The 14,795-nt window shown below is 38.3% G+C and overlaps 1 protein-coding gene across 2 annotated transcripts in view; it reads right to left on the reverse strand.

Moving 5' to 3' along the window:
* The window catches only part of LOC135221862 (bone morphogenetic protein 10-like), a 190,460-nt gene that overhangs the window by 16,979 nt on the left and 158,686 nt on the right, over positions 1-14,795 (reverse strand). For both annotated transcript variants that reach the window (XM_064259805.1, XM_064259806.1), the window contains one exon: positions 13,440-13,604. In XM_064259805.1, coding sequence (XP_064115875.1) covers positions 13,440-13,604 — 165 coding nt within the window. The remainder of the gene's footprint in view (positions 1-13,439; positions 13,605-14,795) is intronic.

The following is a 14,795-nucleotide window of genomic DNA, read 5'->3' on the forward strand; positions in this document are numbered from 1 at the left end:
CAAATCTGAAATCTAAAAGTTACGAATGACCATTCAGTTAGTATTAAATCTTTACGTTACTTTGATATCAAAAGTGCCGTGCGATAGAGAGAGAGAGAGAGAGAGAGAGAGAGAGAGAGAGAGAAGAGAGAAGGAGAGAGAGAGAGAGATGTAAAACGCAATGCGGTTCTAAAGCAACAATGAAACTCTCTTCCTTACAGAAGCTGGACAGTTGATGTCACACAAAACGTTTTGGGCATGCGAAAGATGAAGCAATCCTTCTGGAAGCTTCTAAAATGATGTAACTTTACAGAAAAATTGTGAAATCTGCACGTGGTTTTGGCAAAGACTTACGCATAAGAAACCAGTCATATCATGTCAACAAAGACACGTATTTGATCGAAGCAGAAGTCCCTATCAGACGTGATGACAGGATTCCAAAACACAACGGAGATCTCGAGATCTCTTATCAAACGTGTTGACAGGATTGGAAAACAAAGCAGAGACTTCGGGGTCTCTTAAATTCGAGGCGATGACATATTAAGGAAACAACTCTGGCTCGGAACGGGCAAAGTTAATCTCTCTCTCTTTTCATACTACGTTACATACATTTAAATTATGTTATGCAAAATCTGAACACACATTTTAAACATCCTATAACTCTAAGCTAGCTAAGGAATCTGAAAAATGTTGCAAAACTCTATTCTAACATTTCATACAGTCAAGGAGATGATATATACGTTTTGAAAGTAGCAACATATAATAAAATAATAAATAATAATATATATATTATTATTATATGTATATATATATATATATATATCATATATATATATATATATATATATATATATATTATATGTTGCTACTTTCAAAACGTATATATCATCTCCTTGACTGTATGAAATGTTAGAATAGAGTTTTGCAACATTTTTCAGATTCCTTAGCTAGCTTAGTTATAGGATGTTTAAAATGTATGTTCAGATTTGCATAACATAATTTAAAAGTATATAACGTAGTATGAAAAGAGAGAGAGATTAACTTTGCCCGTTCAGAGCCAGAGTTGTTTCCTTAATATGTCATCGCCTCGAATTTATAATAACAATAAAACAGTGAAACATTTACTTATCAAGAACTCTCCCAACAATACTAAAGGATGTGTATATAAAATTCCATGTAAGTCTTGTGACAACTTTTACATTTGTCAAACGGGTAAAGACGAGGGAAAAAAGAATAGAACAACATTGAAAATGTGAGATATTCACAGGGAAATAGTGGTATTTTTGTACATGTTAGTGAGAACAATCATGCTATTAACTGGGAAGGGGCAAAGATTGTGTATTATAAAATTCCATGTAAGTCTTGTTAGTGAGAACAATCATGCTATCAACTGGGAAGGGGCCAAAAAGATTATGTATTCTAATAATGCAATGGAAAGGAATATAATTGAATCTAGCTTTATAAAAGAAAGTTATAACAATAATATGAACATCAGTCGCGGAATGTATAAACTTGATCCTTTAATATCAAAAGAAATTTGTAAATTGTTTAGATTTTAAGGTAGGCAGTAGAGATGTATGGAAATAGGATTATTATATTTGCAAACACAATAAGAGGGAAGTAGTGGTAATGAGATTTCCAACCCCGCCTCCTTGACACCTGTCAAGTGTGGACTTGTTGTCACGTACGGTGGGTACGTTTATCGTGGTGTCCTTGAGAATTTATTGTAAATTTTAGCCAAATGATTTTTGAAGCCAAAACCACTCCTACCTTGACACCTGCCTGTGGGTGGATCTGCAGTCTCAAACAGTTGTGTGTATGTTCATCAGTACTGTATCTGTAGTATATATATTTGTGACTTCTAATACTAAGTATCAGTCCTTCGTCAGTGGCTTTTAAATAGTGTCGAAACTGGTCAGGACCTACACCCCGCCTCTTATTTTTCTCCTGTGGGTATGTGTAATACATAAACACACACACACACACACACACACACACATATATATATCATATATATATATATATATATATATATATATATATATATATATATGTATATATATATATATATATATATATTATATAATATATATATATATAGTATAATATATATATACATCCTTTAGTATTGTTGGGAGAGTTCTTGATGAGTAAATGTTTCACTGTTTTATTGTTATTATAAGCGACATGAACACCAAAATTCTTCAGGAGATGGGGGATATCTTTCATATTATTATGATAAGGTAGTACAAGCAAATTTTTTGTGTTGTAAGGTTCTTTTTGGTTTTGATACGTGGTCTTTTTTGCCGCTTCTAATGCATTGTTTAGTATACCATCCGGATATTTCAGCTTCTTGCCTGTAATCCGAATCTTATCTATTTCCTCATTTCTATATTCTGGGCTACAGACCCGTAGTGCTCTCAAAAACATAGATGCAAACACTGATTTTTTAACCTTGTTGTTTGGTCCAGAACAGAATACGCATACGAAGAAATATTAGTAGGTTTTCTGTAAACACTATATTTAAACCCACTACTATTTCTCCGTATGAGGACATCCAAAAAGGGTAGGCATTCATCTTTTTCTATTCCCATAGTAAATTTAACATGGCAAAAAAATATTTACATCATCGTCCCCTGGCCATAAGCAAGTTACGTGGTCAACATATCAGAACCAAACTACATTGCGTGGAATTAGGTTGTTTAATATTTTCTTTTCAAAAAATTCCATATATAAGTTACTTAGCACTGGGGACAGAAGGTTTCCCATTGCCATAGCAAAATTTCCTGAGTAAAATTTTCCATTAAATTCAAATTTACATTCTTTCACACATAGTTTAATCAGTTCAATTAACGTGCTCTTAGGAAATGAGATATCCAGCTGTGTTTTCTAATGATTCAGATAAAAACTGCAGTAGATCATCAATTGGTACCTTTGTGAATAGTGACGTCAAAACTCACAAGCTTCGATTCACTATCAACATGTACACTACTTAGTTTATTTATCAAGTCCACATTATTCTTGATATTGGCATTAGAGATGGTACCTACCAACGGATTAAGGACATCCACGAAATACTTCGCCAGTCTGTAAGATGCGGAACCCTCTGAGCTAATAATTGTCATGGCAGGAAAGTTTGTTTTGTGGGTTTTTACTCTACTATGCATATACGGTAGCGATGGAGAGTCACACGCACTTCTTTATAGGGCTTTCATTACCTTTTAACAGACTTTTCACTTTCCTATTGAAAGCACTATTCACATTATCTAACGGGTTCTTATTTGATTCTTTATATGTAGTCTCATCACTCAAAAGATTATCCATTTTTCTATATGTTCACTTTTGTTTAAAATTACTAGAGCACCTGATTTATCTGCTTTTGTCCTGTGTACATTTTTATCTTTTTTCAATTCCATAAATCTTTTGGGTGTTTGTAGCGTCTGACTTTTCATACCTACAGAAATCACTTCCTTAATTATGTTCACTTCTTCACTGGTTAAATCACTATATTTTTCCAAGTACTTTGGTAATTTCTACACTATTTGTACTGCCAGTTGACAAGGCAAAATTTAATCCGTAACCTAAGGTATTAGTTACATTTCTATCCAGATGTTTGTTTGATAAATTGACGACACATTCATGATTGGCGTTGAAAGTCCAGGGGCTTCTTTGGATTAGGAGTTTCATTTTTTGGTCGTGTTTATGTTTAAGCTTCCGATACACTTTATTTCTCATATTCACATAACAATATTCCCGTAGAGAAACTCTCCAATCTGATGGTATTGAGGCTTCAAAATGTCTTCTTTTTCTCGAGAGATCTTCAAAATCCCTTTTAGTTTCCAATGTCTTGATGTGATATGCTTTTCCAATATAGCTCGTTGTATTTCACCAAACGCCTGGTCCTCTAATTTTAACAAGGATCCATCTAGTTATCATTGATCTTAGAATCACTTGTTCATCAGGGCATTCACGTAGAAACCGCAGGTGTTCTTCGTTCGTGTGAGCTTGAGTAGGGCGTCAGCAAAGTCTCTGACGGCATATTCCAAGATGGGGAAAAGAGCACAGAAAGGTCGGAAGGAGCTCGTGCTATCCACTGATGAGTATAATCACTTTAGCACGTGATTCATTTATCACACATATCCACAGGTGAAAAATGAGAGGCGGGGTGTAGGTCCTGACCGGTTTCGACACTATTTAAAAGCCATTGACAAAGGACTGATACTTAGTATTAGAAGTCACAAATATACTACAGAGACAGTACACAACTGTTTGAGACTGCAGATCCACCCACAGGCAGGTGTCAAGGTAGGAGTGGCTTTCAAAAATCATTTGGCTAAAATTTACAATAAATTCTCAAGGGACACTACGGTAAACGTACCCACCGTAAGTGACAACAAGTCCACACTTGACAGGTGTCAAGGAGGCGGGGTTGGAAATCTCATTACCACTACTGCCCTCTTACTGTGTTTGCAAATATAATAATACTATTTCCATACATCTCTACTGCCTACCTTGATATTAAAGAATCAAGTTTATACATTCCTTGACTGATGTTCATATCACTGTTGTAACTTTCTTTTATAAAGCTAGATTCAGTGATATTCCTTTCCATTGCATTATTAGAATACACAATCTTTTTTGCCCCTTCCCAGTTAATAGCATGATTGTTCTCACTAACATGTACAAAAATACCACGTGAATCACGTGCTAAAGTGATCATAATCACACACACACGTATATATATATATATATATATATATATATATATTATATATATATATATATATGTATATATATATAATATTTACAAAGATCATATTAGGCCAAATAGAAAGACAGCTAGACTTTAATCAAACAAGAGAGCAGGCAGGTTTTAGCAGAAGGTATTCAACAACATACCATATCCATGTAATTAACCAGCTAAGGGAAAAATCAACAGAGAATGACAAACCACTATCTATGGCATTTATGGAACATGAGAAAGCGTTTGATTTTGTCAAAACCTCAGCAGTAATGAAAGCCCTTCAAAAGCAAGAAATAGATGAATCTTATGTTAGAACACTTGAAGATATCTATACGGGTGGTACAGCAATCCTAAAACTACATAACGACAGTGAGAAATTTCCGATTGAGAAAGGAGTTAAATTTCAAGAATTTAGATTGGGAAAATGTAAGAATTAACGTTATTGGGGGAATACCTTAACAACATAAGATTTGCAGATAACATACATAGATCTACTCAGTGAATCAGGGAGGAATTACAAAAGATGATAGAAGATTTCAATAGAGAAAGCAGAAAAGTAGGACTGAAAATGAATATGAGTAAAACGAAGATACTGCTCAATAAAATTACAGAGGCAACAAATATGGGTTTATGGACGAACCCCTAGAGATTGTTAATGAATATACGTATTTAGGACAGACAGAAGTGTTTCCCCAGGACATGAGACAGAAATTAAAAGAAGGATAAGCATGCGATGGAGAGCTTTTGGTAAACAAAATGAGATTATGATAAGTAGAATGCCATTTTCTCTAAAAAGAAAAGTATTTAATCAGACGGCCCCACCAGTATTAACTTATGCGTCAGAAACTTGGAGCCTTACTAAAGCCTTAGAACACCAGCTAGTTACAACTCAAAAGAGCTATGGAAAGAATAACGATGGAAATAACACTAAGAGACAGAAGAAAAGCAACATGGATACGAGAGCAAACTAAAGTAGAGGATATTCTGACAACAATTAGGAAAAAGAAATGGGCGTGGGCAGGACTTACAATGAGAAAGTCAGATAATAGATGGACGAAACGAATAACAGAATGGGTCCCAAGAGACTCCAAACGAAGCAGGGGATTGGGCACAGTGAACTGGCTAATAACACAAGAACATACCACAGGCCTGCCCGAATGAAATTTTACATCCAGCCCATGAGAGTCCAGTTCATGCCAGGCGATCCTTCAAGTAACCTAGCAACTTCTGTTGGCTGAGTAGATCAACAAGAGGAAGAAGTTCCAAGACGGCCGGATCTTAATACGTGACTGGTGAATGGCAGAGAATCCAATACGAGAGAAAGGAACTTGAGGATGACCCCAGTCCGACAAATTACGGTGCACTCCCCTGTGCATACCCTGGAAAATGTCATGAGACCTAATAGTCACATGCCTTCTGGTGGGGCAGATAGATGTAATTTTTTAGAAGAATCGTGCAAATGATGGTACAAACATCAAATTTGGCACAATTGTTCTCCAAGGGATACAATCAAATCTGCCCAATTGGCTAATTGAAAATCCAAAATGGCGGCCATTTTTCAAGATGGCCGCCAAAATAACCACCAGAAGTTGATGTTTTGCTTAGGAATATTTGTAGTTGTCCAAATTGCATGATCTAAGTATGGATTCCTATGTTTTTAAGCCGGCTGATGTATATTTTCTAGTTTATAACATAGTTAAGGCAATGTATGAAATTTGTGATTGTCGGGCAATACCAAGGCACATTGGTGACATCACTGCTGTGAAACTCAGTATGGGGTTCAGTGTCAGCTAAGTAGAAAATTTATGTTGGCATCATACTGCAACTACCTACTAGTATCCCAAATGCTGCCTAATCAGCTCCAAATCAGTTAGGCAGCCGCACCTGAATGGACAGGACATGCCAGCATGGGAGAGTTGAACCAAAGATAACAGGGTTTTAGTTATCTGGATGGTATACAGATCGCACGGGACTTATGACACTGGATGAACGATCGGACTAGGTGTAAGGCACAGTGCAAGAACCCAGTTGTATCCCATATAGGAAAGCACCTACTGTATATTACAGGACATAAGAAGCCTATTATACTATTACATGTACAGGGTGGTAAAAGGATAAACTCTCGACCCTGAACATCATCGTATTCATGGATGTGAAATCTACTGGCTGATCATGGAAAACAAACTGGACCAAGTGTTGCCTAAGTCAGGAGGTTAAGAAAGAAGATCTAAAATCTCCCCAGGATAATCCTGCCAGCAGAGGGGATGATGGATATACAAAGCTGGCAAAGAATATTCCTCTGTTTCGCTCACTCAATGCGCTACCGATCAAGCTAGACCCTGCAAGACTTGATGAAGGTTTCGGGATAGGGGAAGCATTGAGAAAAAATAAGGCACAATATCATGAGAGTTGCAGGCTTCTGTTCAACAACACAAAGTTACACAGAGCTGAAAAAAGAACAAGTCATGTATGTACTAGTGATGAGGGCAGTAGAAGTAAGATTCCACGAAAGCTGCAAGAAACTAAAACAAAAGAATGCTTCATCTGCGAAACTGAAGGAGGGGAGCTTAGAGAAGTAATAACAATGCAAGTGAATAGGAGAATAAATGAATGTGCCAAAACATTCAATGATACAAAACTTTTCATCAAACTAAGTGCAGGAGATGTCATAGCCCCAGAAGTGAAATATCACTCTGGCTGTTTGGTGGCATTGTATAACCGAGAACGGGCATACCTAAAGGTGTGGGAGAAAGAAAATTCACAGGAACACTGGAAAGATGCATATCCAATTCCTTTCTCTGAACTAGTCACCTACATCTGCGAGATGAAAAATGCCCGTGAGAGGCCACCGATTTTCAAGCTTGCTGATTTGACCAAGCTTTACAAGCAGAGGCTGGAACAGCTTGGTGTTGACTCGCCTGATGTTCATCCTACTCGACTAAAGGATCAGCTGCTTTTGCACATTCCACAGCTGCAAGTTAATTGCCAAGGACGAGAAGTTCTGTTGGCTGTTGAAACTGATGTACGTTCAATCCTATCAGAAGCATCCCGTTATGGTGAAGCCATCCATCTAGCAAAAGCCGCTGGGATAATAAGACAAGAAATGCTCTGTCAGAAGTCGAATTTCAGCAGATATTTTCATGACAAAGACTGAGAACAGGCTGTGCCACCATCACTGCTTCAGTTTGTATGCATGATCGAAATCAGATTTTACTACATTACAACTACTAAAGTACAACTACTTCGCCAAATACAAGGAAGGAACAGATGTCCACAGGCATTCCAAGGACCGGGAGCCACATTTTGCAGTCTACATGGGCCTGTATGTGTTTGCCAAGACGAGGAAGAGACAAACAATTGAAATGCTCCATGAGAATGGCCTCAGCATATCATATGACAGAATCCTAGAAATCTCAGCACAGTTAGGAGAAGCAGTTGCTGCGCAGTATGTGGAAGATGGAGTAATCTGTCTTGAGAAAGAATTTGTTCACAACTGGAGCAGTTGACAACATAGATCATAATCCAACTGCGACCACAGATGAAATATCTTTACACGGTACAAGTGTGTCCATTTTCCAGCATCCAAACACAGGAAATCCTGGTGATGAACTAGAGCCACTCAAACTAGATATATAGTAAAAAATGAAAGTTAAAAAAGTTCCAGAGCTTCCAGAAGCATACACCAATATTCAACCAGCATACATCACCAAAAACCCCAATTCTCCTCCAGTTGCAAGCTAATCCTTACCAGCACCGGAGTCGATCAGGTCACATTTGAAAGAAGAATATTCTTGGTTGGAGGAAGTCTTCCTCACTGAGGATGTGGCTGATGCAGTCAGCATTACATGGTCAGCATATCATGCAACACAGAAAAGGAGCCGTCCATTTGAAGTGAGCATATCAGCAATCATGCTTATCTGGCGAGACCAGGCACAGTCTGTTGCAACTATCAAGCATGCCATGAAGAAGGTCCGTGATACAGTGGCTTTTTTGAACCCACAGCAGACACCTGTAATTGTTGCTGACCAAACGTTGTATGCTCTGGCAAGAATATGGAGAGGACAAGTTTGTTGTCATGTCCAGAGGCCTTCATATAGAAATGGCTTTACTGAGATCGATAGGAACATTACTACAAGACAGTGGGTGGACCAGTGCCATTGTGGAAGCAGGAGTGGCCTCATCTGGTACATCAGAATCTTACAAAAGGAGGGGATGCCATTAGCAACACAGTGAAGTCTCTGGATGCTGTGTGTGTCCCCATGTTGTCACGAAGAAGCTGACAGTCGAATATCTGTTCACGCTAGGGATGCAACAACTGACGGGAGCAAGTCTATAATCATCAAGGCTAATGACACAGATGTGCTCGTCATAGCAATATCTGTACCGCCATCCTTCCAGAAACTAGGTCTTCAGGAAATGTGGATTGCCTTTGACCAAGGAGCCCATATGCGATGGATTCCAGTATCTGCAATTGGGCTCGAGAAAGATAAAGGGATCCCCTACTTTCACGCATTCACTGGATGTGACATTGTGTCTGCCTTCCGTGGGAAAGCGAAGAAATCTGCATGGCAGACTTGGAATATATTTGATGATATTACTGAAACATTCATCAATCTCATCCAGTATCCAACATTGATTCGTGATCTTGACATGCAGAGGCTGGAAAGATTCATTCGTCCTCATGTACGACAGATCAACCGCAGCCACTGGTGTGGACGAAGCAAGACTAGATCTGTTTGCCCACAAGCAGAGGCCATACAACTCAATTCCACCAACACAGGCAGCCCTCAGGAAACATGCAAAGCATGCAGCCTACCAGGCTGGGATCATCTGGGGCCAGGCAACCCACTGTAATCCACACATGAGCAGACCAGCTAATGGAGGTGGACACAGAAAGTAGAAGCATGGCAGATACACTGGACAACACTACCACCAATTACAGCAAGATATCAAGAATTGACAAAGTGCTCCAGTAAGAAGGTTTGCAAAGGAAGATGCAAGTGCTCTCAGGCAGAACTTCCCAGCACATCACTCTGTAGCTGCATATGTGAACAGTAGCAGATCGAGAAACAGCAGCACGTTGTGCACAACTTTGAAAATGTACTAGCCGGGACAAAAATGTACTAGCCAGGACAAACATCTTGGTGGTCATCTTGAGAAATATGTCTCAGAGTGCTTTTTAAACAGGAAAATATAGTTCAGCAGGCTTCAAAACATAGGAATCCACACTTAGATCATGCAAATCAGACAAATAAAAATATTTCTAAGCAATACATCTACTTCAGGTGGTTATTTTGGTGGCCATCTTGAAAATGGCCGCCATCTTGGATTTTCAATTGGTATATCAGGCAGATTTGATTAGTATACCTTTGAGGACACTTGTGCCAAATTTGATGCTTGTATCATCATTTGCACGATTTTTCTGTTATCTGCCCCACTATTCCTCCAAACCACACTCATCCCTGAGACACCTTTGGTCATGAAACAACCAGTAACGCCGGACTTACACGAACCGAGAAAGCTGAAGTACCTGAACTGACACAGTGCGAGACAAAGGAATTGAAGTTAAAACGTCATTGGTTCAGCAAGTGGGAAGTGAAGATAAAACATGAACGTAACCTAGACACAACCGTAAAGGAAATAAGTTCAGTCCTGAAGAAATGTTACTGGAATTTTATCATTGTATCATTGTTGAAGCAATTCGCTGTCGATAAATTTTCTCATGAAATAATTCTTTTGTCATCACCAAGGGTAAAAATGTTCAGTGTTCTTTTAACATATGTATACAAATAGGAATTAGTTGTGTTGCCACTTGAAAAAGAAGTATTTATGTATAAAAAATCTTCTGAAGTTGCTGAATTCTAGTGTGTTATTATAGCCAATGAAACTTTAAATACTGAAACTGTTATATCAGCACAATTCCTGATAGTATTTTTTTTATACCAGCATATTTTTAGAGTAACCACTCGTTGGGGAAAACATGCTGATGTCTGATATCGCACTGTAACAAAAAAGTTGTTCATCTCTTTCATCTTGACTGAAGTGCAACTGCCAGAGAATAATACTCCCGATTTGCTGAAGCGACAGGAAGAACGAAACCCTTGTCAAGCGCTGAGGCTGGAAAATCTTATCTATTTTTCTGTGTATTAAAATAATTATCTAAATATATACTAATAATTTACCACTCAGGTTAATTAAAGGATGTGTCTGCAGTACACCCCTGGACATCACTCACCTTGAATGAAAAGACTCGGAAGTAAGTCAAGCTCTGATTGAAAAGTCATTTTGCGGCGTCGGAGTAGAATGCAAATGACTGTTGCGTCTAAAGGTCACGTAAGAAAAGTATAAAGTAACACTGTATAGTTTGCGTTGAAGTCATCAGGGTCTTTTATGTATACAAGATGTCCTTATCAATACGTTAATGTACGGAGTCACTATCTCTGTATTATTTGTAAAAAAGTCTATTTATACCCCCTTGGAGACCTGAGTACAGCAAGTTGAGTCATTCTCCAGGACATTCATGTTTAGTCATTCTGGCCTTGCAGAGAGTGTGTGTGTGTGTGTGTGTGTGTGTGTGTGTTGTGTGTGTGTGTGTGTGTGTGTGTGCGTGAGCTGAATTTTAGTTCTCGTAACCAAATCGTTTTGGCCTTTGCACTAGAGAGCACATTTTTCGTTACTACCACCGGGATTCACTATTTTATCTTTTGTTATTTTTTCCATTTATTTTTATTCTTTTTGCGTATTTCTTTTGTGTTTCTAACTTTTTATTGTCGGAGTGAACCGTTTATTAGTGAAACTGTTTGTCTGAATAACCCTGCTAAGAAAGTGGAAAGCTTTCGGTATAATTTACAATTCTTGTTTGATCCCCGATCACTAAGTTTCTCCGCAAATGTTTTATAGAGAAGTAATTAACAAGTGAGTGATGATTGTGATGTTATTCATTTCGGCGTCAGGAATCAGGAGTAGCTCGGGGTCTGTGCGGATAGAAAATCCCAATTTGAAGACCTCCCTGAGAGAGAGAGAGAGAGAGAGAGAGAGAGAGAGAGAGCTATATTAACAACTCCGAGCTGTTGTTTTCTGGCGATTTTTTTGGCGCCGTTGACAGACGTATTATTGATAAATGAATTCATTCATTTTGATTTATACAAGAGGCAGGGGAGGTGCACCTCTGGGCACTTGCAAAGAGCCCAGCATAGGAAATGTAAGAAATATCACCCTAGGTTTTCTCCCTCATCCACTCGAGTGGTGGACCACACTAACAAGTGAACAATATTCAAAATCATCCCTGTGACTTTCAGACCACATCTTTAATGTAACAGCACATACACACACACACACACACACACGTATATATATATATATATATATATATATATATATATATATATATATATATATATAATATATATATATATGAACATTTTTCCAACTTTTCCTTCAAGATGGGGTGACACCAAGTGGTGTTAGCTTAGCTATCTGGTGCGCAACAAATATTTCTTGAACCATGTTTGATAACAATTGCAGAAATCAATATTATATATATATATATATATATATATATATATATATCTATATATATATTAGATATATTTCAGGATTTTAAGCCAGAGCCAAGTAAAAGTAAATAATTTACTATATGCTCAAGTTGCCCCTGTAAACTGAAAGCCTCCATTCTCTCTAAACCACCCCTCATCATTCCCATTGGCTGCTCTGGAATTCATCTCCACAGGTGTCCTGGGGAGGGAGGAGCCTACCCAGGCGAGATTTTAAAAGAATGGGGCCGCAGCAGCCCTCTCTCAGACACTATCAGACAGTCTCAGACTCTCAGACTTTCTCAAGTCCTGCAGACTCCACTTCACCCCTTCTGGCACCCCCTGCCTCCTCCGAGGGATCCCAAAAGTGCACAGAAATATCAGCAGATAAGGAGACTACCAGAACCAGGATTTCCAGGGACTGTGAGACGTAAATATAGTGCAGTCAGGGAATCGTTTTGCCTCTTGTCTGTATTTCATTTCCATTCTTCCAAGGCGACTTTCCCCCTTCTTTGTTCAGATTCTCATTCCCCCAATTTTGGCTCAATGCTGTGATTAATTCCTTTGTGATGCTAGTAAACACCCCCAGATGAATTCCTTTCTGTGTAAGCTCCCAGTCATTTCATGCCCCTTGTGTGGGTTGTAATATTTTATGCTAAGAGCAAGTAGCATGTAACGTTTCCCACGTGTTCCTTGCCTTAGTACTGATGCTAGAATGCAATCTCTTTGTAGACAAACACCGTGCCTGATTGTGGGAGAAATTGGGAACCCTTTGGAATACGGCTTGCATTGAAATAACCCGTTTTGAGCAAATTCTGATCCCCACGTCTGGTTCGTTTCCCAGCTACAAGTGTCCGGCATCCACCGACAATCAACCACCTCATTAGTTCCTCAACCTACCCGTAACTTAATGTGAATATAGTTAATGTAAAACTAAAGCCCAGAGTTTATGTAAATTCCTCCTTTTTCAGTAATATCGACCTTCTGCTGTAGATTTTTTGTTTTTGATAAACTCTCATCCCTCCAGTCAAGGTCATTTTCAAGGAGGGAACGAGCTGGTCATAACCATATATATATATATATATAATACATCCATACATAGCGAGAGAGAGAGAATACTTTATATAATAACACGAAAATACGGCTAAATAGTAAAAAGATTAGAACATGAACGTAGCACCTACCGATATATGTATACTGATCCCTGGTGATGAGCGCATAAAGTCTCAGAGTTGCAGACGTGATTTTTTCCCTTCTGGGGACGGTCACGTTGAAGGTCAGGGAGTGAGTTCGGACGGGCTCTCTCCCATCTCCTCCAGACTCTGGCTTTTTGGCGTGACCTGGACCCTCTGCAGATAAAGGAAAATAAAAAAGAATGAATTTACTGCCGCACAACATTCGTCTCACATAGTAAGCAGTTTAAAGGTTATTGGTGTTTGTTGTCATCTAGAAAAACCTTCCGTGCCACTTGTTGAGTTTCTATGACGTCTCCAGGCAGTAAGTAGCTAGATTTCCTTTAGGAAGATGACGACTTCGTCAAGGACACTGGGAAACCGCCCCCCGCCGCCGCCCCACCGCCCTTTTCCTCGCCGTGGAAAACAAAACACAAGAGTCGTGTCGCCGTTAGGCTGAGGCCAGAAGACAATTCCAAATCTGAAGTTGTCTGACTTTATCGTGCCGCTGAAAGAGGAGGAGCAGGAGGAGGCCGTTCCGCTTTAAGAACTGAATAGTGATGGGCGATGGCTGTTGGTTATGGCGTGGGACAAAACAATCAGTAGATCCTATAATGCCGAAAAGATACACATCAGAAAGAAGTATGGGTGCTTGATGGAGAGCCATTTGCTAGCGGCTATCACCGTGCAAAGCCATGTCGCTTATTTTCTATACGAAACAGATTCTTTGTTTTTTTTTTATTATTAAAAACAAAACATTTATATATATTTGAAATTCAAAGGACAAATGTTATTAGCAGTCAAATGGCATTTTCTAGGGAAGGCCAGAAGAAATCTAACACAAAAATAATAAATGAATAAAAATTAAACTGGTACCTTCCAGTTATCAAACTCGCCTAGTTAACGAGAGATCCCAAATTCGTTTTCTGGTTACAAAGGCATCTGAAACAGTTTCTTAAAAACCTAAATATATATATATATTATATATATATATATATATACATATATATATATATATATATATATATATATATATATATATATATATATATATATATATGCACGCATAAACCATGCCAGCAATATGCTACAAGTGACACAAGTACATAATTCTCTACTCTTATCAACACAGGTACATTAGGTTTTTTAAGAAACTGTTTCGGATGTCTTTGAAACCAGAAAACGAATTTGGGATCTCTCGTTAACTAGGCGAGTTTTGATAACTGGAAGGTACCAGTTTAATTTTTATTCATATATCATTTTTGTGTTAGATTTCTTCTGGCCTCCCCTAGAAAATGCCATATGACTGCTGATAACATTTGTCCTTGGAATTTCAAATATATCTACGTAAATTTTTAAGAAAAAAAG

The sequence above is a fragment of the Macrobrachium nipponense genome, chromosome 3 (genome assembly GCF_015104395.2).
Source record: "Macrobrachium nipponense isolate FS-2020 chromosome 3, ASM1510439v2, whole genome shotgun sequence".
NCBI lineage: Eukaryota > Metazoa > Arthropoda > Malacostraca > Decapoda > Palaemonidae > Macrobrachium > Macrobrachium nipponense.